The sequence below is a fragment of the Penicillium solitum genome (genome assembly GCF_028829755.1).
Source record: "Penicillium solitum strain IBT 25940 chromosome Unknown utg000001l_segment0_segment0, whole genome shotgun sequence".
NCBI lineage: Eukaryota > Fungi > Ascomycota > Eurotiomycetes > Eurotiales > Aspergillaceae > Penicillium > Penicillium solitum.
Genome location: NW_027072121.1, coordinates 6,715,554 through 6,741,276, shown reverse-complemented (window position 1 = coordinate 6,741,276; position 25,723 = coordinate 6,715,554). Strand labels below are relative to the sequence as shown.

General features: G+C 49.2%; 8 protein-coding genes across 8 annotated transcripts; 3 read left to right on the top strand and 5 right to left on the bottom strand.

The window, feature by feature from the left end:
- Positions 1-47: 47 nt before the first annotated feature.
- N7455_002564 (alkaline phosphatase) lies at positions 48-1,996 on the bottom strand (the record flags this gene model as incomplete). The annotated part of the gene is made up of 2 exons (XM_040953218.2): positions 48-423; positions 475-1,996. 2 exons carry the CDS (start codon positions 1,994-1,996, stop codon positions 143-145), a joined length of 1,803 nt encoding a protein of 600 aa, XP_040816169.2. The 3' UTR covers positions 48-142.
- Positions 1,997-2,356: 360 nt separating this feature from the next.
- Positions 2,357-3,216, bottom strand: N7455_002563 (uncharacterized protein; the record flags this gene model as incomplete). The annotated part of the gene is made up of 2 exons (XM_040953417.2): positions 2,357-2,559; positions 2,673-3,216. 2 exons carry the CDS (start codon positions 3,214-3,216, stop codon positions 2,357-2,359), a joined length of 747 nt encoding a protein of 248 aa, XP_040816275.2.
- A 776-nt stretch (positions 3,217-3,992) lies between these two features.
- On the bottom strand, positions 3,993-6,867 carry hmt1 (putative vacuolar ABC heavy metal transporter (Hmt1); the record flags this gene model as incomplete). Its single annotated transcript, XM_040953290.2, has 3 exons — positions 3,993-5,247; positions 5,316-6,472; positions 6,526-6,867. The coding sequence occupies 3 exons, from the start codon at positions 6,865-6,867 to the stop codon at positions 3,993-3,995; spliced, it is 2,754 nt and encodes a 917-aa protein (XP_040816195.2).
- Positions 6,868-8,496: 1,629 nt separating this feature from the next.
- On the top strand, positions 8,497-12,603 carry N7455_002561 (WD repeat protein; the record flags this gene model as incomplete). The annotated part of the gene is made up of 2 exons (XM_040953223.2): positions 8,497-8,681; positions 8,865-12,603. 2 exons carry the CDS (start codon positions 8,497-8,499, stop codon positions 12,601-12,603), a joined length of 3,924 nt encoding a protein of 1,307 aa, XP_040816343.2.
- A 315-nt stretch (positions 12,604-12,918) lies between these two features.
- Positions 12,919-14,769, bottom strand: N7455_002560 (uncharacterized protein; the record flags this gene model as incomplete). Its single annotated transcript, XM_040953380.2, has 2 exons — positions 12,919-13,800; positions 13,861-14,769. The coding sequence occupies 2 exons, from the start codon at positions 14,767-14,769 to the stop codon at positions 12,919-12,921; spliced, it is 1,791 nt and encodes a 596-aa protein (XP_040816157.2).
- Positions 14,770-14,919: 150 nt separating this feature from the next.
- On the top strand, positions 14,920-17,133 carry N7455_002559 (uncharacterized protein). The gene is made up of 5 exons (XM_065604303.1): positions 14,920-15,502; positions 15,564-16,025; positions 16,083-16,712; positions 16,774-16,806; positions 16,861-17,133. Exons 1-5 carry the CDS (start codon positions 14,984-14,986, stop codon positions 16,876-16,878), a joined length of 1,662 nt encoding a protein of 553 aa, XP_065462794.1. The 5' UTR covers positions 14,920-14,983; the 3' UTR covers positions 16,879-17,133.
- Positions 17,134-18,082: 949 nt separating this feature from the next.
- On the top strand, positions 18,083-19,442 carry N7455_002558 (uncharacterized protein; the record flags this gene model as incomplete). The annotated part of the gene is made up of 2 exons (XM_040953258.2): positions 18,083-18,823; positions 18,921-19,442. The coding sequence occupies 2 exons, from the start codon at positions 18,083-18,085 to the stop codon at positions 19,440-19,442; spliced, it is 1,263 nt and encodes a 420-aa protein (XP_040816264.2).
- A 5,269-nt stretch (positions 19,443-24,711) lies between these two features.
- Positions 24,712-25,461, bottom strand: N7455_002557 (60S ribosomal eL34 domain-containing protein; the record flags this gene model as incomplete). Its single annotated transcript, XM_065604302.1, has 4 exons — positions 24,712-24,900; positions 25,114-25,237; positions 25,363-25,376; positions 25,438-25,461. 4 exons carry the CDS (start codon positions 25,459-25,461, stop codon positions 24,712-24,714), a joined length of 351 nt encoding a protein of 116 aa, XP_065462793.1.
- Between the last annotated feature and the right edge of the window lie 262 nt (positions 25,462-25,723).

Sequence of the window (25,723 nt, the reverse complement as noted above, 5' to 3'; positions counted from 1 at the left end):
GTTCGAGGAAATGAGATATCGGATTGCATATAAGTATGTATGATGATGATGATAATGATAATGATGAAGCCCCGAAATATCCACAGTGCTGCTTAATACAGAAATCCAACTGAATAGAAAAATGCCAAGTGATGGCTGCCGTTTAGTGTGCAACACCACATCCACAATCATCGGCAGATCGCTTCCTGAAGTCTCCATGGTAAGTGTCTAGTCCATCGGTATGGAAGTTCAAGCCAAGGCGATCACCCATCCAATCATATGATTGTGAGATTCCAGACTTGGCGTCCTGTAGCAACTTCGTGACGTTGTCGACATTGAGGTCGAGATAGTCAGCAAGGAAATCTCCCACGTCCGTGTTCTCATTGTTGCCAACTAATGGCCAAGCGTTCTTGGTAGACGACGCGTAGATGTTGACGTCAACGGCTGTAACGAAATTAGCATACTGTCATAGGTCACTGATCAAGACTATCTTACCAGAATGTCCGTGAGTACTCCAACCGACTTGGGCGCGGCGGCTGATCATGTCCGCGAACACATATGCCGCAGTAACGTCGGGGACTGGGTGGAGCAAGGCATCTAGTTCGTGGTCTGTGGCATCATCAATGGCAAGCCCATCCTTAAGAGCTTGCCGGACCCAAGACTGTTTAGCCGACTCCTTGGCGTCCTTGCCTGGCCCAGAAAGATATTCTTTTAGTTGAGCGGCAAGGTATTCGGCAGAGTGGCTTGCCTTGTCCAGGACACTCGGAAGCCACAAATAGTCAGGGTAGGACTTGTGCAGCTGGCGTGCTGCGGAAAGACCGCCGGTCTCGTGGTCAGATGTGCTCACAATCACGCCAGGAGTGGAGTCATTCTCTAGGAACTCGAGTGCGGCAGCAAAGGCCTTGTCGTATGCCAGTACCTCGTGAACCTGGGCGGCGGGATCATTGCCATGGCCGGCATGGTCGATGCGAGAGCCCTCGATCATGACAAAGAACCCTTGGTCGCTGTCCTCAGTAGCCTTGCTCAAGGCCTTCAAGGCAGTGCGAGTCATCTCCTCCAAAGAGGGATAGGTCTCATTTTGAGTACGTCGATCAATCTCGAACGGGATATCCCCGCTAGCGAAGAGACCTAGCAGTGGTAAAGTGGCATTATCGCCGCCCTTAAGGCTATCGAAGCCCGCACGGTCATCGATATAACCAAACCCATTCTGAGAAGCAACCTTGACCAGATCGTGATCATCACCACGGCAGCTACCAGCCTGTGAGTTGGGCAAGAAATGGCACCGCCCACCGCCAAGCATAAGATCTACTACCCGGCCGAGAGGATGTTCTCCAACTTCTTGCGCGGCAATCAGATCTTCGTAGTTTCGCAGATTGGCATGCGAGGCGAAGCATGCTGGAGTCGCATCCGTCAGGCGAGTAGTCACAACCAGACCTGTCTTATAACCAGCCAACGCAGCCGCCTCGAGCACAGTTCCACAAGGCGAGTGGTCGGGAAGCACCGAGATAGCAGAATTGTAGCTCTTGCGACCGCACGAAAAGGCCGTCGCTCCAGCCGCAGAGTCCGTCACCAAGCTAGAGCTTGACCGTGTGCGCGAAGTTCCAATGTAGTGTTTATCCAAGACCAGAATGTCGTCGAATGGCAGATCATGCGTGTATTGCCGGAAGCCTCGAGTCAGGGAGAGACTAGTTGGGCCCATGCCGTCAGACACCATGAAGATCAGGTTCCGCTTGCCCGTCGGCTTGCCTCCAGGGCCCCAGGTTGTATTTGACGAATAATGGTCGTGGGGCTCCGCTGGCTTGTGTGGGTAGAGCACGGCCAGCACAATTACCAAGATTGTTGCAATAAGGGCCCAGGAAAACACTCCAATTTCCCGCCAGGAAGGCCAGACCCGTCGCTTGCTTTGGGGGGCCGTTCGCTCGCCGGTCAGGAGAGCGTAGTCCTCCTCTTCATTTCGGATCGACGAGCCGTCATCGGAGGACAGGCGCGGAGGTAGGAGGGACTCTTCCCGCGCCATAGCTAACGTAAAGACAAAATCGGAAAAGAGAGAGGATATACAAGCTCGATAACTTCGATTGCGACCTTCCCTTGGAAGGTTGTGTTGGCTCACGTGGACCCTGAACCCTGGGGGCGGAGGTGAGGAGATAAGGATAAGATAACAGGGCTCACATGATTCATACGTCCGAGGTCACGTTCCTGCATCACAGCCCTACCTAGAGGTCGGGTAACATGTAACTATGCAAATAAGAACTACACCTGCCCTTTCGTACAACCGAGGAATGTAAGGAGAAGAATTGTTTCATTTTGAATCAGCCTAAGCCATATATACTCAAATTATCTATATAATACATGTCATTTCTCAGAACCCTATTAAGCCCTAGAGAGGTCTAGCCTTCCACCCAATAGGAATCATGGCAGCAGCAATCTCAGTAACACCACGCTCCGTAGCAAGCAGATTAAACTGCGCGGCCGCATTCCGGGTATCGAGGACATCCACCCGAATGCCCAACGAGTTGATGTGTCGCTTAGTTTCAGGTGAGAGCTGGAAATTCGAGCCACCAAGACCAAGAATGAGCATATCTGTGGTAGAACTGTTAGCAAATCGAAGTGTGATGTTGCGGTCAAGTATGTCATATCCATGGACGAAAGCTCGTATCCGGGACCAAAAAAGTAAAAAGCAAGAGCCAACGTACCAGGCTTTGGCCAGACAAGATTCAACAACCCCCAGACCGACTCATCAAGTTCAAACTGCCTTTTGGCATTGAGCATAGCATCCTTAGCGACACGGTCGCTCTCCGCGCCCTCGACAGCCTTCCAAGGCCGCCACGCAAATGCCTCACCGCCAACCAGCAACAACCCATCACCGTTGGTGAGCTTGACGCCATTGTTAAGATGGAACCCAGAATCGAGGCATGCATCAATGGCCGTTGTTGGCGCAGGGATGTTGCCCAGTACGTTCAACGCATCAAAGTTGGTTTGGGTGTCTTCTTTGGACTCCGGGCCGCGGTCGTGGCTGACTGGTTTGTGCGCATGCGAGCGAGGAATCATGCGGGTTGGCCGGATGGGTGAGCTATAATTTCGGCGTGTTGAGGGTATTTCGGTGTTAGGATTTGAGACGAGGCATGGTGCTGCGGTTGCTGATGGGATCTGGCAGAATCGAGTCAAGTTCGAGGTGCGAGGGGTGTTGACCAGGGAGGTGCGCAAGACGCGCAGGAGCTGCGGTGATGGTGAATGCATTGGTGCGATATGTTCGATAGAGTGGCTGGTTCAAGTTGGTTCTTGTATTGTACAGCCTCCCGGTGATGTAGTGGCTCGGATGATGGTTAGTGTCACGTGAAGTAAAGCTTTCTTGCCCCGGGTCTTGGCGAAGAGAGCTAGCGGCCCCGAGACATGGGCCTACATATCAACACCCACTAACGCCTCTGCATGAGTCTAAAAGCGCGTCTAAAAATATCGCGCATTAGCACGTAGCTAGTATATGGGAAGAAGAACGGTTGCATATTCTAAAGAAACCGAGAGTGGCTCTGTGTTGAATGAGCATCGACTTGAGTTGAAATCCTGGTCTATCAAATATAAAAGCAGTTAAGCAATTGGGTACGCTCCACGTTAATTGAATTCTTGTATTAATATCGAGCCTAGCAATTAATCTATTTTGATTTTGCAGGAGTCCCAACCCTGACCCTCTGCGCCTGGATTCGTATGAAACAAGGACAAGAGAGACGATAACATCGTACGCGTCGTAGACCCAAAACGCCAACAAAAGCAGAGAGAAAAAGGAAAAAAAGAAAACGATACCTGGAAGAACGAACGAACCGAAAAATGAGAAATGAGCAAGAACAAAAGAGGGGCTATCACCCCTCAAGATGAAACATCAACCTTGATCTCATGCTGCCTCCGATCATTACTGCCCCTGGGTACTTTTCTTGTAAGAATATGAAAAAGCGTATGCACATGTTGAAAGTTAAACAAAAGTCATTCCCTGTCCCTATTTTAGCGGTTCAGGCATTACTAATTTAGTTGTTTCGGCGACCGACAACCTTGCGGTCTTCATCCGATTGACTGGAGCTGTCATCGCTGGTGGTTGCAGTGCGGATTCGCTCAGCCCGGTCTTGAAGAACCTGGGCTTCTGCCGCGGCCTTTTGGGCACGGATCTGCTTGCGCCACATGCTGGCATAGCGACCCTTCAGAGCCAGAAGCTCTTCATGCGTGCCGCTTTCAGCCACTTGACCCTCTGACAAGACCAAGATGCGGTCTGCGGTAGTGATAGTGCTGAGACGATGAGCAATTACCAGCATGGTGCGACCCCGTGAAAGAGTAGAGAGCGCCCTCTGGATATGCTCCTCGGTATCTGTGTCTAGAGCTGCGGTTGCCTCATCTAAGAGAATGATGCGCGGGTTCTTAATGATGGTGCGGGCGATAGCCACACGTTGCTTCTCGCCGCCGCTAAGCCGTAGGCCACGCTCTCCAACCTTTGTGTTGTAGCCGTCGGGGAAAGCAAGAATCTTGTCGTGAATGCTGGCGGCGCGGCAAGCTGCGTAAACATCTTCATCGGAAGCGTCTTGCTTGGCGTACTTCAAGTTGTACATCAAGGTCTCGTTGAAAAGTACAGTATCCTGGGGAACCACGCCAATGTGCTGGCGGACTGAATCGATCGTGATATCCTGTACATCATGTCCGTCGATACGGATACGTCCATTCCCGGAGTTGTAGAACCTGAACAAGAGGCGGAAGACAGTGGACTTACCTCCGCCAGACTCACCAACCAAGGCGGTGGTGGTTCCCGGCTGGCAGTGGAAGGTAAGGCCGTTCAACGCGGGCTTGCGCGCATCGTAAGCAAACTCAACATCCTCGAACTTAATGTCACCATTGCACGTGGCCAATGGGGTGGCACGGGAGCTATCGACCACAGTTGGCTGCTCACGGAACAGTTCTAGTAGGCGTTCGGCATTAATCAATGCGGATTGGATAGATCGATAGAAAGTGCCAAAGAAATTTAGCGGACCCTGGAGTTGGACCATATAGGCCAGTAGAGACACGAACTTGCCCACAGGGCGCTGGCCAGTAGCGACCTGGTATGCACAAATGAAGCACATTACCAATAGACCCATCATAAACACAGTGTTTTGACAGGTGTTCAGCAGTGTTAGAGAGAACAACACGTGATATTCGGCCTTCTGGAAGTCACGCACGGCGCCCCGGTACCGGTTGAATTCGTACTGTTCGGCGTTGAAGTATTTCACTGTCTCATATGAGACCATAGAGTCGTTCCTAGAAAGAGCATAAGTTAGTCCCACATCTATCTCGAATGTATAATGCATAGCCTCGTTCTAACTTACTTGACGGCATCTTCTTGTCGCGAGGCATTGACCATCTGTCTTCTGATCTCTGCTCGCCACTGGGCCATGCGAATAGTGACATAGAGATAACCAAATGTGGAGATCCCGACAGCTAGAGCGTAGTAGACGTCAAATGCAACCATGAAAAACACAATCGCAATCACAAGGTCGACAAGCATCGGCACCACCTGAAAGGTGACCTGCTCAAGGAAAGTATTGATCGAACTGCCCTTGCTCAAGGCGGACAAGACCTCGCCGGTCTTTTTTCCGAGATGGAAGTCTAAGCTAAGACTATGAACGTGTTCAAACGCAGCGGTGGAGAGCTCCATGTAAGAATACTGGCTCACGGGAATCCAGAGGCTAGAGCGCAGAGAGCTGAGTAAGCCCTGGCTGCCCTGCAACCATCGGTACACCACATAGAGGCAAATTTGCAGCCATGGCACTTGGAAGTCCTCACCGTCATCCCTGGTAAGGGCACCCGTAATGACTCCGATTTGGTAGGGTACCAAGACGTTAACGACTCGCTGGCATATGAGGAGCCCAAAACAAAAGGTGACCACTAGTTGCAGCCGGCGGGATTTGGACGGCCACAGGTATGGGAAAAATAGCGAGTACCCGCTCAGGTACTCCCACCAGCTAGTGGAAGGAATTGTTGTCGGACGCACCCAAGGATCGGTGGGTTTGGTAGTTTCGGGGCGAGGAGCTCCGTTCGTCGAACCATATGAGTGACCATTGGCAGTTCCGTTCCCATGTCCATTCCCATTGCCATTTTCTACACCAGCGGAATCCAAAAGTCCCGTGGCTTCTGTGGCCCCATTCGCCCGTTGGCTTGCCTTCCCGTGGCTCTTCCAATTGAACGATTGACATGCGTAGAGAAGAACCAGTGCAAACAAAATAAGGATGCGTACACTATTCGATCCCACTTCTAGGGACTCCCAGAATGTAATGCTTCTGCGGACCCGGCCCCCTTCTGGGTCTCCAACAATTGGCTCGTGGTGAACCGAGGTATAGATCGAGAGGGAGGTGCTAACAATAACCATTTCGATTGGGATGGCGACCGACCAACAGACAAATTGGGCGATAGTAGGCGAGGGAGATGTGTCTAGCATTGCCATGAGCAGCACTGCGTAGACGAAGAACGAGCCGACGACGTAAATCTGTGATAAAGTGTCAATGTCGAGAAACACCAAACCATCGGAATAGAACCTACCACAAAGGACTGTCCTCGCCACCAGTTCTCTGACCTGGCCAGCATGACATGTATGATATAGATAATTGCATCCGCAAGGAAGGTCAGGAGAATGGCCACGGAGAGCAAATTGAAAACTCGTTTGACGTTCCGCGAGAACTGGGATTTGTAGGCGGGTACACTTCGAGTTCGCTGAGGGAGTGGTCGCCCTCCAGGGCCGAAATATTGAGATTCATGCTTGCTAGCTTTCTTTGCAGCGATGGTAGTATTAGCCACGAAGGCCACGACAAAGAGGATAAGAAGAAAGATTGGGTAAGAGGTGCGCAAGTATTCCAGCAGCTCTAGGGCTGCGTGGGGATCCATTGCCCACTAAATATCCCAGAAATGAGTGTGATTCAAACAAGGTCCATGACAGGAGTCCCTTGAAAGAAGAGTAAGAAAGGGAGGGTTCGGATCGGAAAGGACAGGACGGGTATGGCGAAGATCGACGCGAGTAATGGGAACTTCCAAGGTTGGGATGGCGGAGAAACAACAGGTTTTCCACGTGGAAAAGCTTTTTAAGAGGAAAAAAAGAAAAGAAAGTAAATTATGGAGATTTTGAGAAGTAGAAGCAAAACATAGAAAGGAAAAAGGAAAGAAAAATAAATAAATGAATGCTTATAACTTTTTCCTTATTATTTTCCTTTGGGGGGGTGTGTTTTTTTGCCCTCTACTGTCTTCTCCTTCTTCCCTTAAGGTTTGGATAGAGAAGAAAAAAATGTTGAACCTTTTTGTAATAAAAAAAAAGAGGCAAAGAAAGGGAAATATCAGGCATATATAAACATAAAAAGGTCTAAACGGCCTAAAGCGTCTAAAATGACGGTGTGTGGATTGTTGCTGCAGCTAAAACAAAAATGGGGATCCACTAGTATCAGTCACTTCCATATATAACTATATATATATATATATATCTCGTCTTTCTCCGAGTTCTCCTGTAGGGCTTTGTTTGCTAGTTTAGAAGAGCCCTGGCATGAATTAAATAATTTAGACCTTTCATGCCCGATGGTCAAAGTTCAAATCGTCCTAGAAGATAAACAGGGGGGAGGGGAGGAGGGAGGGTAAAAGGATCGTCGATCTACCGATCGAGAACAATCCACGCATATAATGACTTCATCAGGTTACCCCAAAAAAATTAAAATCAAAAAGGAAACATTAAAATATTAACATGACAAGATCACCTGAGCCCAATCATTATGGCAATGAAATCTAAATTCTTCTTCCTTTTCCCCGTGAAAGTGTGACCTTCAGCTTAGATTGGTCTAAACTTCCCGTTGATGTATGTGATTAGCTGAATGTCTCATATTTTTTGCCTCTTTTTTAGTCATTTCAGTGGCACTCCAGGCGCAGTTCAATAAATTGGCCACTGATCATGAGTATTCGTATATGATGTACGTACATTTGTGCGTACATTTGGATATAATGTCATAGTCTATGGTCCATGAATAATATATGGATATATTCTCCATGTGTTGCGTGTCCCGAAGCCCCGGTTGAGGTAAGACAAATCAGAATCACATTCTTCCAAGGTGGTTTGATAGATAGTACTATCTTGTATATAGGTATTTTGGTCTTTGGACACGTTCACTTCGGAGAAATTCCTTCGTAAAAATCACATTCCAATCTGATCCCTCTCATGTGTTGTCTTCTAGACCGCTCCTAATATGTGTTCAGGCCCGATGGCTTTCAAGAGGTAAAAGGTGCATTTTGAGAAATATGACATAAATTATAAGAAAAGAAAGAAGTACAACTACCTGACTGGTGCCCTATATGTGAGGTATAACAACGTTGGATAGTGATTGTTATATATAATGTTCAAATCTTGGACGGTAAGGCATGGGTCGGTGCCTCAGGGTCTTTCCCTCACCGCTTGCATCTCGACGATCTCCAACTCTCCGCATCTTTCTCCCTCCAATTCGGTGGTCGTGTGCCATAATGGAGACCTGGCTATAAACCATGTCGGACCTCTCAGGTTCGCGATCTCCGGTCCCTCCCCCTCCTCCCCCTCCGCCACAGAAGTACTCAAATCGTGCCGCCAATGCCCTTGCTAGATTCGCCCAACCTTTCTTCTTGGGCTCAAGACCACCTAGTCCCCAAAGCAGTCGTGCGGATGGTCCCCGGTCGATCAGATCCAAATCACTGTAAGTGCTGCAGCTTTCTCACACCGCTCTGATACCCCTACTTCCCTGCTTTGCTCTGTTTCCATGTTTCCTTCTTTGTTTTCAACGCAGTGACCACCCCCACCATTTGGTCGGAGCTAGATCGGGGAATTTCATTTGAGCCAATTGAATCTTCAGTTTTCTAATCATCATCCTTCTGTAAAGACCAGGAGAACCGCAGACTGTGACCCACAAAACAGGCATAGCAATCACGGCTTTGGACATTTCGCCAGAGCGGACACATGCGGTTATCGCAGGCAAGGAGATTCTCAAAACCATCCAGGTCTCCCCAGACCGCTCGTCAGAGGAATTCAATATTCGCAATGCAGTCATTAGCTATGCATCCACCCACCACGATGTGGGCGTTTCAATGCCACACAAGGACCAATTGAATGTGAAGGACGTAAAATGGTCACATGGGAACTATGACCGGATAATCGCAACTGCAGTCGCAAATGGTCGGATTGTGGTTTACGACCTCCAGCGGCCCGGTCTCCAATTATGTCGTTTCCAAGGTCACAATCGCCAGGTGCACAGGCTTGCTTTCAACCCTCATCTTCCTTCTTGGCTCCTGTCTGGCAGTCAAGATGGCACAATTCGGATGTGGGATCTGCGATCCGCCTCTGCAAATCGGGGAACTTCCACGTGCCCTAGCAAACATTCGTATCAGGGCAACAGCGATGCCATCCGAGACGTCCGGTGGTCGCCTAATGATGGGGTTATATTTGCGACTGCTTCAGACAGCGGCGCGATCCAGATGTGGGATTATCGAAAGGTTAACGCCCCACTGATGAGAATAGCCGCCCATGATCGCCCATGCTATGCAGTCGACTGGCACCCTGACGGAAAACATATTGTTAGTGGTGGCACGGATCGCCAGGTAAAGGTCTGGGACTTTTCTTCATCTGCAGAGCGGCGGCAGAAACCTGCATTCCAGTTCCGGACACCCCAGGCGGTCACAAATGTTCGATGGAGGCCTCCTTCTTGGGTTGGTGAGTCTCCTGCCTCGGGAGAATGGCAATCGTCTCAAGTTGTCACGTCCTATGACAAAGAAGACCCACGCGTTCACCTTTGGGATCTCCGTCGCCCGCATGTTCCATTCCGCGAGTTCGATCGGTACGATGCACCCGCATCGGATCTGCTCTGGCGCTCCAAGGATCTTTTGTGGACGGTCGGCGAGGCCGGGGCCTTTACCCAGACTGATGTTCGGTATGCGCCAACTGTGGTCAATCGCCGACCGATGTGCTCTGTGGCTTGGAGTCCCAATGGCGAGTTTGTTGCGTTTAGTCAACAACGTCCCAGGCGGCGTCCTCTGGGAGTCAATGCCGCAGAATTTCTACGGGCTGAAGAAGACGACTACAGCACTGGCGAGAGATCACTAAGCCAGAGCCCTGCAGATGACATCTTTGACGAAGCCGTTTTGGCCACTTCCCTTCGGAATCGGCATACCAAATCGACCGCCATTCGAGCATCCAAGTCTTTGGGCAGTACTCCACCGGGAGCAGTGGATTTTATACCCGTGCTCCCTCTAGAACAAGCATTGGCCAAACTCGCAACCCCAATGCCTAGTCAGGCGGGGATCATCACAAGTATTCCGGGTGCTACAAACGACTCAGCAGTCTTTCGGTATTTGGCAAGCCACTATACACCGTTGTTCGATGAGCATAGTGAACATAGAACGCAGACAGACGTCCTAAACACTTTGATTGAATCACTGGACCACAACGCTGAATGTGCAGATGAGGTATCCATGGCCAGATTGGCTCAGACTTGGAGAATTGTCAAATTCGCTATTCTCGAAGAACTCCAACGTAGAGCTAGAGATCATCCAGCAAAAGGTGGCCTGAAAGACAGGTCATCCAAGGATGGAGGGTTGATAGACAGGTCACGACCCGATGATGGTCGACAGGACAGAGTCAAGAGTCGGTTGTTCAAAGGGGTCATGGAGGCGGTCCCCGAGGCTGAGAGCTCGTCGAATATGACCACCCCCCTTGCGCGGCCATTGCCTGATTCCCCGAAAGACTCCTGGTCGAGCACTGATTCCCAAATTCCCTCGTTGAGCGATGGGGCGATCGACCTTGACCCTCTCCCGCCATCAGTCTTGAGTGACCATAACGGTTGGGGTATGTCGGATCGTATACCCTTGCCTCGTGGACGACTATCGTCAACCGATGATACTCATTCATCGAAGTATCTATGGGATCCCACACAAGAAGACTTGGACATGGAACAACGGTCTGCGCCTCGGGCAATTGCCGGCAAAGCAGACTGGCGCCGTCGCGGTCACTCAGACTTCCCTCAGGAAAATTCCGAGGATGACTATGACCAAAAGCTGGAGGATAAACGTGCAGCGATTCGTGACTACAAGCAATTTCCCAAGAAACCCTTGACTCTCGAGTCGCCAATGGAATCTAATCGGCCCCCCCGTACCGACCGTTATGGTCGGCATGATTCTTCGGAGAGTTTTCCCATGTTCTCTACATCTACCGACAGTTCGCACCCCTCCAAGTCTATCGGTGCGTCTTACTCGTCTACTGGACACCTTGACGCATCTAAATCTCTGGATGCTGGACAATCTGCCTCAGCACTGAGAAGAGGATCGATTCTAGCCTCTACACGCGAGGAATCCGAGGATGAGATCTTTGACCATGTCGTCTCAGAGACTGATCGACTTCATCTGGAGCGGCCGTCGAGCCCTCCCCCTTTGATCACAGAATCAACCCCGCTTGAAACACAGCAGCAAACTTTCCCACCAGATGATACGTCCTACCTCGGCACTATGCCTTATTCAACAATAGACGGTATCTCGCGAGTGCAGATCCCGCTCACTCCAGACGGAACAGACTTGAAACCGTGGGGTATTGAAGCGATTCTGAAAGAATCAGTCCGATATTACCACAGCAGTAGCAGCTTAGTCGATATTCAGGCTGCCGCCCATCTTCTCCAAAAGCTGCACGTTCTTTTCCGGGACTGCGAACAAATTCTCCCGTACGAGGAATGCGAAATGGTCTTCAAAACTTACAATGAGCACCTGATTCGGCACTCGATGGACCTTGAGGCAGCAGAGCTCCGTCTATTTTGTGTATCAACATATCCTGCCGTCTATGAATACGCCCAGACAGATTCATTCATCAACGTCTACTGCTACACATGTCAACGACCCTTTGAGAATCCCACCCAAGACAATAGCCGCTGTTATCGCTGCAACACACCTCAAGCACCATGCTCTATTTGCGTGAGCCTTGATCCACCCCTAGAATGGGTTTCAGAGCAGCAAAATCCGTCAATCACTTCATCAACCCTCACCAGTCCCGACCCAGACTCCGAGACCACTTCAAACCATTCCTCACAGTCCTCAGTTCCCACTGAACCCCTCCCAGAGTCGGAGATCGAGATGCTCGAGCCCTTCACTGTACCTCGCCTCAAAGGCTCCGCCCTCTGGACTTGGTGCCAAGGCTGCGGCCACGGCGGCCATCTAGCCTGCATCACAACCTGGCTCGGCGACATCTCAACCAGCGAAGGCGGCTGTGCCACCGCCGGCTGCTCGCATGACTGCGGGCCTGGCCCACGTCGTGAACTAAACCGCCAAGCCCTGCAGGTGGAGTCCAAGCGTCGCGATTCTGCTAGTCGCTCCGCCGGTGTCGGGCTCGTCAAGCGTGATCCCTGGACTAAGGGTGAAAGCAAGGCCGTCGAGAAAGTCCGCGGCATGCTGGGTGTCGCTGGCGTCGCCGCTGCCACTGGTGGCAGTGGTGCTGGCCCGATCACTTCGACAAGCAATACTTCCTCTCCGGCGCCGGTCTCACCCGGCGCCATGTCGCCTAAGAGGGTGCGACTTGTTACCCCAAATGAGCAAGAGAAGGAAAGTGTTGCCTTGGCTCGCACGGGTCCTCCTTTGAGGGACTGAGCGTGAGTCTTGCATAACGCTCAATGTGTACTACTATTAGCGCGTGTTTTTGCTTTTACGTCTTCACTTCACTTTCTTGTCTTCTTTTTTTATTATTTGATTCCCCAATCGCGATACTTTCAATGAATCAATCCATGCATAACACGTATTCAAGCACATGCGTATAGTGTACAGCCCTGAAGTGGCGGGCGTTTCTCCCTATGTAGTCATCACATACTAAATAGAATCTATCGTACGCACGTAGAAATTTCCATCGGATCGCTTGAAAAATGATTTAGACACATCTTAAAACATAAAATCCCCATTCACCTTCGTCTAGAACCTCCGCTTCTTCTTTGCAGGAGCTTTGCCCTTAGCTTCGAGCGACCTCTTCAGTTCCTCGCGCTTCCGGTTAGCCCGCTGGTCTTCAGTCTCCGGCTCTGCAGGTGGAGCGGAAGGAACCCTCCCCGCTGCTGGTGTGGGTAATGGAGACTCCTCCTTTTTAAGAGCTTGTCTGCCAGCCTTCGGTATAGCAGGTGTAGTTTTCTCGGGTGACCTGACCACCGTGTCAGATGTAGGCGGCGGAGACTTGTCTCGAGCTGGTTCGGAGACTTTGGCTTTGGCTTTGCCGCCTATCATGCCAAGTTTCCCGGTACGTTTATCCTTGGCTGCTGCTGGCTGTGTCGACGATGTGGGATGATCTTCGTCAATCCTTTCTTCCTCTTCTGGTGACTTTGAAGGTTCCTGGGGTTCTGGAGACTCGCGGAGTTGTGCTGGAGGGGAAGGGGTTGGCGAAGGCGAGGGCTCTTTTGCTTGCTTTTTCTTGCCGCCTATCATACCCAATCCACCCTTCGGCCTTTTCGGTGCCTCTCGGACTGGCGCCGGAGGAGAAGGGGCTGGAGAGGGAGATGGCGAGGGCTGACGCTCTGTTTCTTTCTTGTTCCTGCCGCCAATTTTACCCAGTCCACTCTTTGTTACTTTCGGTGCCTCTCGAGCTTTCGGCTGCGGTGCAGCGGGCTCTGGTGACCTTGAAACGCTGGGAATGCGTTTTTGACGCGGTGCTGGTTCAGGCTCGGAGTCGGAGTCTGATGCTGTGGCTTCGTCTTCCTCTGAGGGCGATACTGGTGGAACAGGACTTTCCTTTCTGGGCTTTTGCTTGGGTGGTGATGTTTTGCCTTTGTCATGTTGGGATTTTAGTCTGGGAGGGGTTTCTTGTCGCTAGATGAACAGGGTTAAGCTATACTTGTTATCTGTGATTAGGAATAAGTCGTAGCATACCTGAAACTCATCGACATCACTGCTTGCCGTTGAGTCCCCTCCTTCGTCGATATGCTTGGTTTCAACCGGCTCTTTTCTATCTTCGTCCTTGGGACTTTCCTCTTCAATGGGAGGGGATTCCTTGGCGCTAGTTTCAGAGCGCCTCTCAAGCTGATACCACCATTCAGCTTGTGACAGGGTGAAGGTATCCAAATTATGAGAATCACCGGATTCCGAGATTTCCTGTAGTAAATTGGTGGCCAATCCCGCCCCATGTGATACTCCTGTCTCAGCAAGCCAGGTCTGTTCCTCAAACTGCGCAATACCCTTGACAAATTTGGCAGCCTCAGACCGCGTAATAGCCTTGCGAGACGCACGCGATCCTGCGGCGCTAGGAAACACAGACCCTAGATCCACGCCAAGTGTTTCCATTTTGTCAAACAACTTGCTAAGTACGTAGTCTTTCTGCTTGATTTGATTCAAGAGCAAATGTTGGCGGGACTCCCACTCCGCTTCCTCCCTCAGCAGCGGAATCAATAGATTAGTAGTCAAGGATGACAAGGGCTCCTTTGATAATCTCAAGGACCATTTAAGAGGCCTCAACGGGGAGGGAAGCTTGGTTGTTGTCGTGATTTCAAGCGAGTCGGTTTGCGTTCCACTGCTTAGGATTGCGCTTTCATTGCCTTTTTGTAAAGCTTCTCCAATTTTCTCTAGGAGCACATTGAGCTGCTCTAGGTCCTCTCCAGGATCGATCGTTGTGGCATCTTCCTCTGCCCTCTTGGTGATAGCTTTATGGGGCAGCCGCTCTGACCAGATATAGGTGAGGTCTGTTATGTGGATCTCATAGCCTTGTCGAGTCCAGGTATACTGGAAGAGCAAGGGAGGCAACCCCTGCTGAGACAAGTGAAGATGCTGCCATCTCGAAGGCATGATTTGAGCGACTTGTTGGTTTACAATGCGGAGTTGGGAAGTTCCAAAGTTGTCTCATATAGCTGCCTGGACCATAAGGGAAGGTTTGCCGCCCGCGTAACTTTCCCGCTGATCTCCCGAACTTCTAAACTTCGCTTTCGACATCCAAATTACATACGTTCGGATCGCATATGTTTTAATTCTTACTCCTTGTTATATCTTTACAGTTATCACCATGTCTGCGCGATTCCCAGACCGATCAGACTCAAAGCGCAGCAGGTCCCGATCGCCATCCTCGTGGCGTCAGCCCCAGAAACACCCTCGTCGGGACGACGGAGAATGGCGCGACCGACAAGACTCGGATCGCGGATGGAACAATGAGAGATCGGGTCCTTCGCAGCAGCCTCGCAACATGCGCGATCAAGTCCGGCTCAACTTGATCCAGGAAGACCAGCAAGAGCGCGAGTGGGTCGCGCAGGAGGATCTGTTCGTGCTGAAGCAGGCCAAAAAGAAGGCAGAGATTCGAGTCAAGGAAGGGCGCGCAAAGCCTATCGACTGGCTGACGGTTACTCTCCGCATCATCGATCCTACGCGAGATCCCTTGGATGACGAAATAGCAGACTCCGATCTGGATGTCGTGGACCCGGACGGTGTTTTTGAGGGACTATCGCAGACCCAACTACAGGACTTGGAGAAGGATATTGATACATTTGTTAACCTTGAGACAAACGCGAAGAACCGTGAATTCTGGCAGGTAATGTTCCCCCACTCTGCTATCTACCGGACACCCCTGTTGACCACCGTCCACCCTACAGACCATGAAAGTCATCTGCCGAGATCGTCAAAAGACCGTTACACCCGAGGGTCGCGCACTGAATTCCGTGGCTGCCGACATCAACAAACTACTAAGCCCAAAATCCTACGAGCAGCTTCAAAATCTCGAAGTACAAGTGAAACGGAAGTTGAACTCGAACGAGCCAATCGATACAGATTACTGGGAAGAGCTGCTGCGCAGTCTGACTGTGTGGAAGGCCAGGGCGAGTCTGAAAAATGTTTATCAAGCTATTATCGATGAGCGTGTCCGCGACCTGAGGAGACAGCAAAGACAGGAAGCCGAATCAATTCGGGAAAAACTAGCACCTCTTGCTCCAGTTGTCTCTGGTGATTTAACAAATCATGCCGAGTTTGAAGGCCTGGATCCAGATCCATTGCTCCAGATTCGCCCGGAGGACAAAGGCTTGGAAACCATGGACGAGTCCGCATTCCTTAACCAAGTGGTAGGTTTTAGAGCTTCCTCTCATCTATTCCAATCCACATGCTAATCAACCGCACAGGCCCGCGAACGCCAGAAAATTATCCGCATGGGCTTTGTCCCACTACGACACCGAGCTGCAGAGAAGTCATCCGCAGTAGTATCGAATCCGACATCTACCAACGCCCCCGCGGCCTCCGTATCCACGCGGTTCTCGTCCATCCCGAACGAAGACTTCTCGCAAGCGACCAAAGCGCTATATGAAAGGGAGCTTGCCAAGGGTGTCAGTGAGAATGAAGAAATATTTACGGGCGAAGAGGCCGTGAGCACGAGCTCACAACCTCAATGGGCCGGTAAACATCGGCCTCGAAAGCCACGGTACTTCAACCGAGTCCAAATGGGTTACGAATGGAACAAATACAATCAAACCCATTACGACCACGACAACCCGCCACCTAAGGTTGTACAAGGTTACAAGTTCAACATTTTCTACCCCGACTTGATTGACAAGACCAAAGCGCCGACTTACCGGATTGAGCGTGAGAACGGTCGCAAGCGTGGCGAGTCATCGGCCGAAGCGGGCGAGGAAGACACCTGTCTCATTCGGTTCATGGCTGGACCTCCGTATGAAGACCTTGCCTTTCGCATTGTCGACAAAGAATGGGATTATAGTGCCAAACGCGAGAGGGGCTTCAAGAGTACATTTGACAAGGTATGTCGTGCCACTCAAAGATCCCCCCTGTTTCTCAACTGACGTAATCATTTCCTTTAAGGGAATCCTTCAACTTCATTTCCAGTTCAAAAGGGTAAGTTTCTTTCTTTTGGGGTTTTACGAAGATAATACTAACAGGTTGTCTCAGATCTATTACCGGAAGTAACACCTGCGCAACCAACGATTTCCACATGGGCGTCATATCGGGATGGAGAGAGTGGATTACGATAGTGTATGCAGGGAGATGTTTGGGAGCTGTATTTTCCAGTGAATTGATACCCAGTGAATCAGACCAAACCTGGATTGATTGGACTGGAAACATTTCCCCCAGGGTTTTCGCAGAATAAGCCGGACTTGATATATGGAGACATCAGATGCTTGATCCAACATTCTCGACCTAAATTTGACGACCTCACCACTTTTTTTTTCCCCCATTATGATCGTCTCTTAAGGGGAAGCCAAAAAAAAACCTCCCACTCGCGTTGACCATGACTAGCGTATCGACACCGTATGTCTCTTTTTTCTTTTGTTTTTCTATTACCAGGGTACTCGCAACACGGGGGACGTTGGGTGTCCTTTGGGTGACACTATCCCGGCCTGCAGGAGCAGGATGTATTCCTGACTTCCGGGTGGTTGAATGCAGGTTATGAAAAAAAAGGAAACAATTGGGCTAGACAAAAAAGTAAGAAGATGGCACTTGCAGTTAACTTCCAGAAGGGCCGGAATGAAGCCGGTGTAGATGAATGGCGACTTGTGTCCTGCAGGTTCCCATTTGAATTTGACCATCCCCTTCTGGCTCTAGGAGGCCTAATTCATTCGTTCTAGTCGCATGTAGCATGTAGTATGTAGCACCAGATCCAGCCACTTATGACTTCCCGGTCATTGGTCATTGTCTGTACTATGAATCTCCGTTGCACGACTTAGGCATCTAAGGCGTTTTTAGAAATACAGAGTAGACCTTTTTTTTTCTATAATGCAAGAAGAAAAAAATTAATTACCTTAGGTCCAGACCGTCTTTTCTTTGAATTGCATCTATGAGGTTATTTACAGAGTGAGAGAGAGAGAGAAGAATATGATGTGTTGGCATGGGATCTTTGAAATTATACAGCTCCAAATCGTCGTTGAGCACATACACATCCTTTGAGGCTGCACTCTCGTCCGTTCTTGTCTCCTTCTTATTCTTATTCTTATTATCTCTCATTCTCCCTCTCACTCTCCCCCTCTTCCTCTTCCTCTTCCAAGAGTTACGTTTGCCTTCTCATATCCTCCTTTCCCCACAACTTTCATGCTTCTCTTCTATTTCCCTTTCTACCCTTTTCTCACCCAACCCATCAAGTCACTCCCACAGCCGGAGGTTGCCCTGTCCAAACATGGATTTCTCATTCCATTCGCAACATTTCGACAGGGTGCACATTTCAGGCCAAGGAGATTCAAAACCTGGTCTCCTGTCGCAACCAGAAGCGCCATCTCCGTTCACTGTATCTGACTGGGCGAGATGGAGATCCCAGCCAGCTCCTATGCGTCCTCATCAGTATCAAGGTTATAGCTTTCCTCGTGTTGCTGATGATGAGCCATACGGCTTGGGTCCGTTGCCCCAGGAGCTCCTCGGAGATCCAAACGCATATATTGATGTCTACCGCTCGCATGTCACCCCCACCATGACTGGCGCACCCCCAGAGGTGTTGGGCCCCCAGGATGTAGAGGGTCACTCAGATTGGCCACTTTTGCAATCCTCCCCTGCCTTCAAAGACCAATCATACAACTATCCTCAGTTGGAGTCTCTTCAGCCACCTCCAGACTCCCCACCATCGCCACTTTCTGAGGTCTCCTCCTACCACTCCCTTCATTCGCTCGCTGCTTCAAGTCCGGGAATGACGGCTCAGACAGCAGACCGTCTCTCGCCCCGTTCAAGCACTGGTGACAATAATCAGGAGCGTCACAGTCACCCTCCCTACTCTGTTCTCATCTACCAGGCCTTGAAGGAAGCCCCAGGAAACAAGCTTCAACTCCAGAGCATTTACTCCTGGTTCGAAGCGAATACAGACAAGGGAGGGGACCCGAACGCAAAGGGATGGCAAAACAGTATCCGCCATAATCTCTCAATGAACGCGGTAACTCTCACTTTCCATACTTCATTCTTTCAGTTCCTTGCAATACGTTTGATGCAACGTCTGCTATATTTGATATCAATACTAACCTGGAGTCTAGGGATTCGAGGCAGTGAAGGAAGAAATTGGTCCAGGCAAAAGGGCAGTGAACTTCTGGAGGCTGACGCCGGAAGCCATCCGCAGCGGTGGCATTCAATCAACTACCCGCTACCGCAAACTTCAACACCTAAAGAAAGGTGTGAACTCAGGCCATCGCGGGGCCACACGTCAGCAGTCGGAGTCCAAGGGGGCCCACGCCACGAGGATCATCAAATCACGCAGTGCGAACAGTCCACACAACGAGCGCACCGAAGCATATCATCGGCGGCAAATGATAGGCACGAACCCTAGCCTCGGACATGAATACGGCCCCACGAGCCTTCCAGCGATGCAAAGATACATGCAGCACCCCATAGGCCCTGTTGTCGGATGCACCCCGGTGGTACCAGGCAACAATACGATCTTCATGGATACCATGGAACCAGGACCGACATTTGACGTGGGCCATAACCACGATTGGTACAATCCGGAGTCGGGCTTCAACAGGGTCCACGACCCACTCGAGGGTCCCAGTCGATCATGAGCATAAGTCTTGAAAAAAAAAAAAGCCACAAAAAAAAGGGAGGGGGAGGTGTGGTGGAGGGGAGAGAACAAGATTCAGCTACGAACCCGGAGAACCGGACGTTTTCTCTCGATTTCGTTATTTTTGCCTTTTTTTTTTTTTTTTTTGAGAATTTCCAGGCCATTGGTGGAGACCAATGTTGGCCATTGAGCACACTAGAGGAATGGCGTTATTTGAAGTGGCCATTTATTTGCTATTTGAATTCAGAATGTATTTGGCGGGCGTTCCACAAAGTGAGCCTCATGGCGAAGGAGATCTATCGGCTTTTTTTTCTATTTACTTTGCTTTTTTTGCAATTTTCTTTTGCAATTTTTTTTTCCCTCTATTTTTTCAGTCGTTCTGGCATGAGCAACGCATATTTTCTTTTCAAGTGTACCATAAGTCAGTAGTGTTTGTGAGTATGAATCCGCATCTAATCGAGATCTATCACAAAGGCAGAGATGTCAATCATCCTTCTCTGCCATGTTCGTCAATGGATCCTCAATGAGGCGCTTGGGTGTAGGCATGTATCTCATGTAGCCTCGCTTCTCTCGAGTCCCACATATTCTCTAGCTCAGTACAAGTGTTCATCGTTGGTAATTTTGGGCATGAACAATGCCAAGAAATGAAAATATTCACACCTCTACTGTCTACGCCCTGGGGTTTCGTATCGGATAAACATAGCTCCTCCTTGTTAATGCATTGGCATTGCTCTTTTCCATAGCATGGACCACATGCTGTGTTGCTGACAATGCTTCATATCCTTGTACAGCGGTGTCTCAAGTGACAGGAATAGCCTCCAACCATAGTAGAAGGAAAACTTGCTGAGCGACCACCTGCACGTTTCCATAGATTGAGGCTGGGAATATTATAAAGGGCTTTGCTGCTAATGGAGTACAATAGAGCGCATTTGCTTCCTTCTCCTTGCTAGTCTTCTTTAGTCTCTCTTGACACCCAGGTTCTGTCCTTAGCTCACACTGAGCAACCCCACCAACACCCCGCTATATCACTCTACCAACTGCTGCAGCAGGCCATGGTGCTCGGGTGACGCGGACATCCTTGGCAGCATCGGCAGAATCGGTAGCTGCATGTTGCCTTTCCCATGATCATCTTTTTTTCCCGGTCATTCCCCACTTCCCCTTTTGTCGGTATCCCAGCAGGACGGAATCTGATACGCTCGTTTTGAGCTAACAGATCGTGGGAAGGGCACATGCCTGTCTTTTAACCAGGGTGTATTCCCAAGTAACTCAACGCTGATAAGACTACAGAGAATATACATGAGTTTAATTGTAGATATGCTATAATTAACGCATGATATACTACCCTGTATTACCAATTCCCTTCCCTAAGTTATGTAGTTCTATGCGGACATTCATCCACGTGCTAATCAAGAAGGTTCATAGTGCAGTGTCGTAGCCATGACAGGCTTGTGCGATAGGGAGATCGGCAATAACACCAGTGGAATGAGCGACATAAGCAACGTGGTCTACTATGTATCCTATGGTGTTTGATGGATTACCACTTGTTTTTTTACAGATTTGTAGGCGACCAATGGAAGATACACGTACGTACTTGGAAAGATACCACTAGTTAGGGTATAAACAATTTGCATCTGTGGAGCGTACAGTGCAGTAGCCTTTGTACTGTAAGCAAGGAGATACTCACATCATGTACCTGTGCACTGTTAGACAGGTGGCACCTGCAATGCCGTTCACAACGCGGCTGAATATGTCAGTATCTAAAGTTGAGTTTCGAAGCTCCCCTACGGGCCGTGCCGATAGTGACTTATTTGTATTATTATATGATGGGTAAGATGTTTGTATTCTTCTCAAATTGGAGAATTGGAGGATTAGAATTAAGGGGTCTTCTACATACCAAGTGGCCCCGGGGGTTTCGATATTACTTATTATTAATCTAACCCTAACTACCTCCAGGGCTAGGGCTGTTAGTTATACGGGGTTTACATAACTATAGGCTACTATGTACTTAGTGTAGACATACACTAATGTCCTCAACACCAATTTTGTTAATGCCCGCTTGGACCCTTCCCTAAACCAAATAGGGTATGAGATCCCCTCGTGACAGTCTGCAGGTCAATTAGTGACCCGGACTTTGAGTGGGTGTTCGTTGTTAGGACATATTGAGGGTGGAGTTGGCCGTCCAACCGACGGATGGGCGTCCCGCACTATTCTTTGCTAATCATACGGTAACATCGCTAGCCCCCTTTGTTGAAGGGAGCCGAGCTTTTACGGTGAATCTTACATAGACTAGCGATGAACCCAACCATTAATAGGAGCCCCTCTAGGATGGTGGCAATATCCCTCGGAAGCTGTATCCTCAACTGTACAATGTACTATGTACTCTTTACTTTCGCCTTCTTTCTCCTTCCTTGTTTTGCCTGCTTTAATTTTCTTTTTGACGTATATACCCATATGTCACGTGTATTCCCGTAATGCATGTCGTTAGAAAAGATCTTCATACTGATCGTTGTGGAGAGGTCTTCCATGCAGGGTAAAGGCAGGCAGTATCAATAGTCTCGATTGCAAGACTGAGCACTGTCAGACACAGCCCCACTGTTCAACCCGAACCTGAAAATATCACGTTATAGATATCAAATTATCAAATCGAGCCCAACCCGGGTTCATCCTTTCGATCTATCAACTATCTCGAAAAGACAAATCGGGGACAGGGAGAAAGGGGTACATACTCTGTGGATCTCTTCATTTTTGATCTGCATGACATTAATGCGGGTACAGAAATGCCACTTGATATGTATGTACATAGTAGCCGATAGGTTGCCCGGTCTGCTGGAATCCGAGATTTGAAGACGTATCCCGGTGCACATCGGGGATTTTCTCTTTACAATATAAGTTATGTTGGAAGTGTTTGGAAGAGCTTCTGCATTTGATATATAATATAGTACCAATTGCCATATTCTTTTGTATTCTGACTTTTTATTCCTCTGGTAGAAACCGCACAAACCTCGCCCGTTAGGCGTTTGTGGGATGGAACGGCCCGGTTAGACAGCTGTCAATTCTGCATACGCTTGAGCTTTCTTTGACAAGCACTAGCCCTCGGAGTGGATAGCTTTAGGGAGCAATGCGACACAGAACAATCGCCTGACCGCTTCTTGGACCGAAGCCATTGTCTGTTGTCATCCGTGTTCCCGGGTCCCATCATGGCGACGGCGAAAATTCGTCACCTCGTTGCTTTTGCACAGTAAAGAAAAAGAAACGAAACATTTGGATCCGGGCCGGTAATCTTTTCTATTGGTTCATTCGAGGCACGGGAATTCAACGAATCGTAGCGGCCACGTACTTTACATATGCGCTACGTACTTAGTAAAACAACGCATGGAAGTAGAGGGATCGATCTTCATTGGTACACCTTTGGCGGCTTCTTTCGCTATATATTGAGCTAGTGTAGACTGCGTGGTACAGAGACACTAGATCTCCTCTAGGGAGGAGATCCACTGTCTCATCACATGCCAGCTCACGTTGTATGTTAACTGATAGCCAGTACAAGATAGTCTGAGCATAATGCTATATTTTACCTTTGGTTGAACCTTAGAGCTAAGTGAAAATCCTTCCTATGTAGTACATGTACTTGGAATGAGGGTCATGACCATAAGTTGGTCATAAATTCAGTGTATCTTCAACCAATCTCATCTGCAGCCTCGAGGGGGTCAAGGCACAAAGGACCTGCATGATGGAGCTCCTGCCTGAAGGAGTAGTTCAAGATATCTGCTATCAAGAATAATTATGCACTATACAATAGCATAATTCTTTTCCCGTTGATTTCCGATAGAATATTTTTTGTTGCAATTCCCGTGCCTCAGAATATATATTCAGATCTAGGTAACATATTGCATGTGGATTAGAGCAGCTTTTTCATAGAACCAATTTTGGGCAATAAATTCTCAAACTAGATGAGATATTATACAGTGAGGTCCCCGAGAGCCTTGCCAACAAGCGGTGTCATTTAACTCTAGCCCTAATGCATGGCTGGTTGGGGTCTCAATCTGTTGAAGAGTCAAACTCTGCGGATAAAAAAGCCTTCCCACAATGACCAGCACAACATTTAATTGTTGTTTATAGTAGTAGTTAATAGTAAGGGGACTTATGTCCCCCTGTCAGCTATGCTTCGGAGGCTACGAGGCGCAGCTGCTTGGCGAAGACACACTGGTTTACTGATTATTTCTCGATACATAAACATCAAATTTACAGTTTGCCCAGGTGCACTATAGAGTTTCTTACGACATATATAGATAATGTCCCCTATGTACTCCGTACTTGTGTTGACATTGGAAGATGGGTGTAAAAGAAGTGATGCGTAAGTTCTTCTCTTTATGCTGGAGAAAGCGTTGAGATATAGATAGAATTCTACTTGTAGCAAAAGAAAGTCCAGACCAAAGCCTTCAGTTGTGTATGGATTAATTGATTGCGAAAAAGACGGTTGGACTTCTGTCAAATCGGAAGCTATGCTCAATATAGGCATAATATATAACGAGGGCTTGAGCCGCTAGGCACCATACAGATCCACAGCTAACTACATAGTGTCTTGTTTTATCGTAGGAAAATATCCACCTAGGGGGGCTATACAGAGTGCTGGGTTGACCTGGCTTAGCCATATTTTATTCACATCTGTGAAAACAAGGCCTAGATCAATTGACCAGGCCATGTGGGGTTCCAATCCCGCGTAGAATGTACATCCCATGAAGGCTACTAGCGCAGCTATAAATGAGATCGACACCTAAATATACTTTAGCACTGGAGACTAGGCGAATTACGGTGACCAACACAACCCTGGAGAACGCGTTTGGTTTACCCAGCGACAACTACGTTTTGTCTGAGCCTGAGGGCGTCTATACATGTTGCAGATCAACAAGAGAGGTTGTTGACCTGAAAGATATTTCCGAACCCCCACCATGGACTTACCCAAATGCGTCATCACAGCTAGAGATCGAGCGCCACGATTGCTGACCGGGACAGACACGATATGTACGAGGCTTCCATCCGGGAAGCAGATTCAAGACACCACGGAGATAATTTCAGACAACTTGATTCGACATGTCAGGGAATCTCTCATGAAGATAAATGAAATTGATTCATTTGCTGAGCCCCGAGCCTTTTTTTGGACTCGCGTGCTAGCTGTTCCTGTTCATCTTTAATATTTTAAGAGAACCATTCCCAGCCGTTTTTCCCATAACGTTCGCTCCACCGTGAAAGGACAACACCGACAAAAAGCACGCTTAGCGCTTGGCGGCCTTCTGCTGGGACTCCTTGAGGACCTTCTTGACGATCTTCTGCTCCTCAATCAGGAAGGCACGCACAATGCGGTCCTTGACACAGCCAGCGCAGCGAGAGCCACCGTAGGCACGGCTGACATTCTTCTTGGGGCGAGAGATCTGAGAGTACTCGCGGGGGCGGAGGGCAGGGATCTGTAAAAAAAAAAAATATTATTAGTCGATCCGATTCCGAAAATTCAGCGAGACGGTCGTATGGAGATTGTAGCGTTTCGGTTGGCCATTCGTTCGCACATCTGTCCATCCAGACAGAGTTTTTTTTCAAGTCGTTCGGTTGGCCCACACGTAATCGCACACATCCCACACAACCGTTCAAAAATGCATTAGGAACGCCGGGGGAGTACTCACACCGGGGAGCTTGATGCCGCAGTCACCGCACTTGGGAGCAGTACCCTTCTTCTTCAGGTGAAGGTAACGGAGCTCGCCGCCGGGGGTCTTGATGATGCGAACCTTGTTGGACCGCGTGTTGTACCTATTGAAAGCAAGAAAGTCCGTCAATAACTCGTTCGAAAAGGTGATCGCCATTCCGCTACTAGAATCATCGTATAGATCATGGTCGTGCGAGGGAATGGTCTTTGAGGGAATTTTGAAACGTACGGGTTCCGGCGGCGCTGAAAATCGAGAAGAGTCAGATCAATAATTTTCCAGTCTGAATTTTCTTGTAGAACTCACGTATTGCAGTCTGTTGTTGGTCATCTTGACTGTACTTGAACTGGTCAAGGGCGGCAGTTGTCGGAGTTGTCGTGAAGCAGAGTGAAATATGTCGAGATGGGTTTGTGTGGGTTTCTGCTTCAGCCGACGCTAGCGCAGATTTGGCGAGGTTGCGCTAGTCCCAATGCGGAATAGTGCCAGTCGGAGCCGCCACTTCTCAAAGTTCAACGGAGACAGGAGCAGAGATAGTCACATCGCGTATGGGATCGTGGATCTCTATCTTTGTCGCGTTTGCATCTTAATCTTC

Coding starts and splice junctions, on each gene's coding strand:
- N7455_002559 (XM_065604303.1), top strand. CDS start 14,984: ATGTCTGCGCGATTCCCAGACCGATCAGACTCAAAGCGCAGCAGGTCC. Junction 15,503..15,563: donor AGAACCGTGAATTCTGGCAG/GTAATGTTCCCC, acceptor TCCACCCTACAG/ACCATGAAAGTCATCTGCCG. Junction 16,713..16,773: donor TCAAGAGTACATTTGACAAG/GTATGTCGTGCC, acceptor ATTTCCTTTAAG/GGAATCCTTCAACTTCATTT.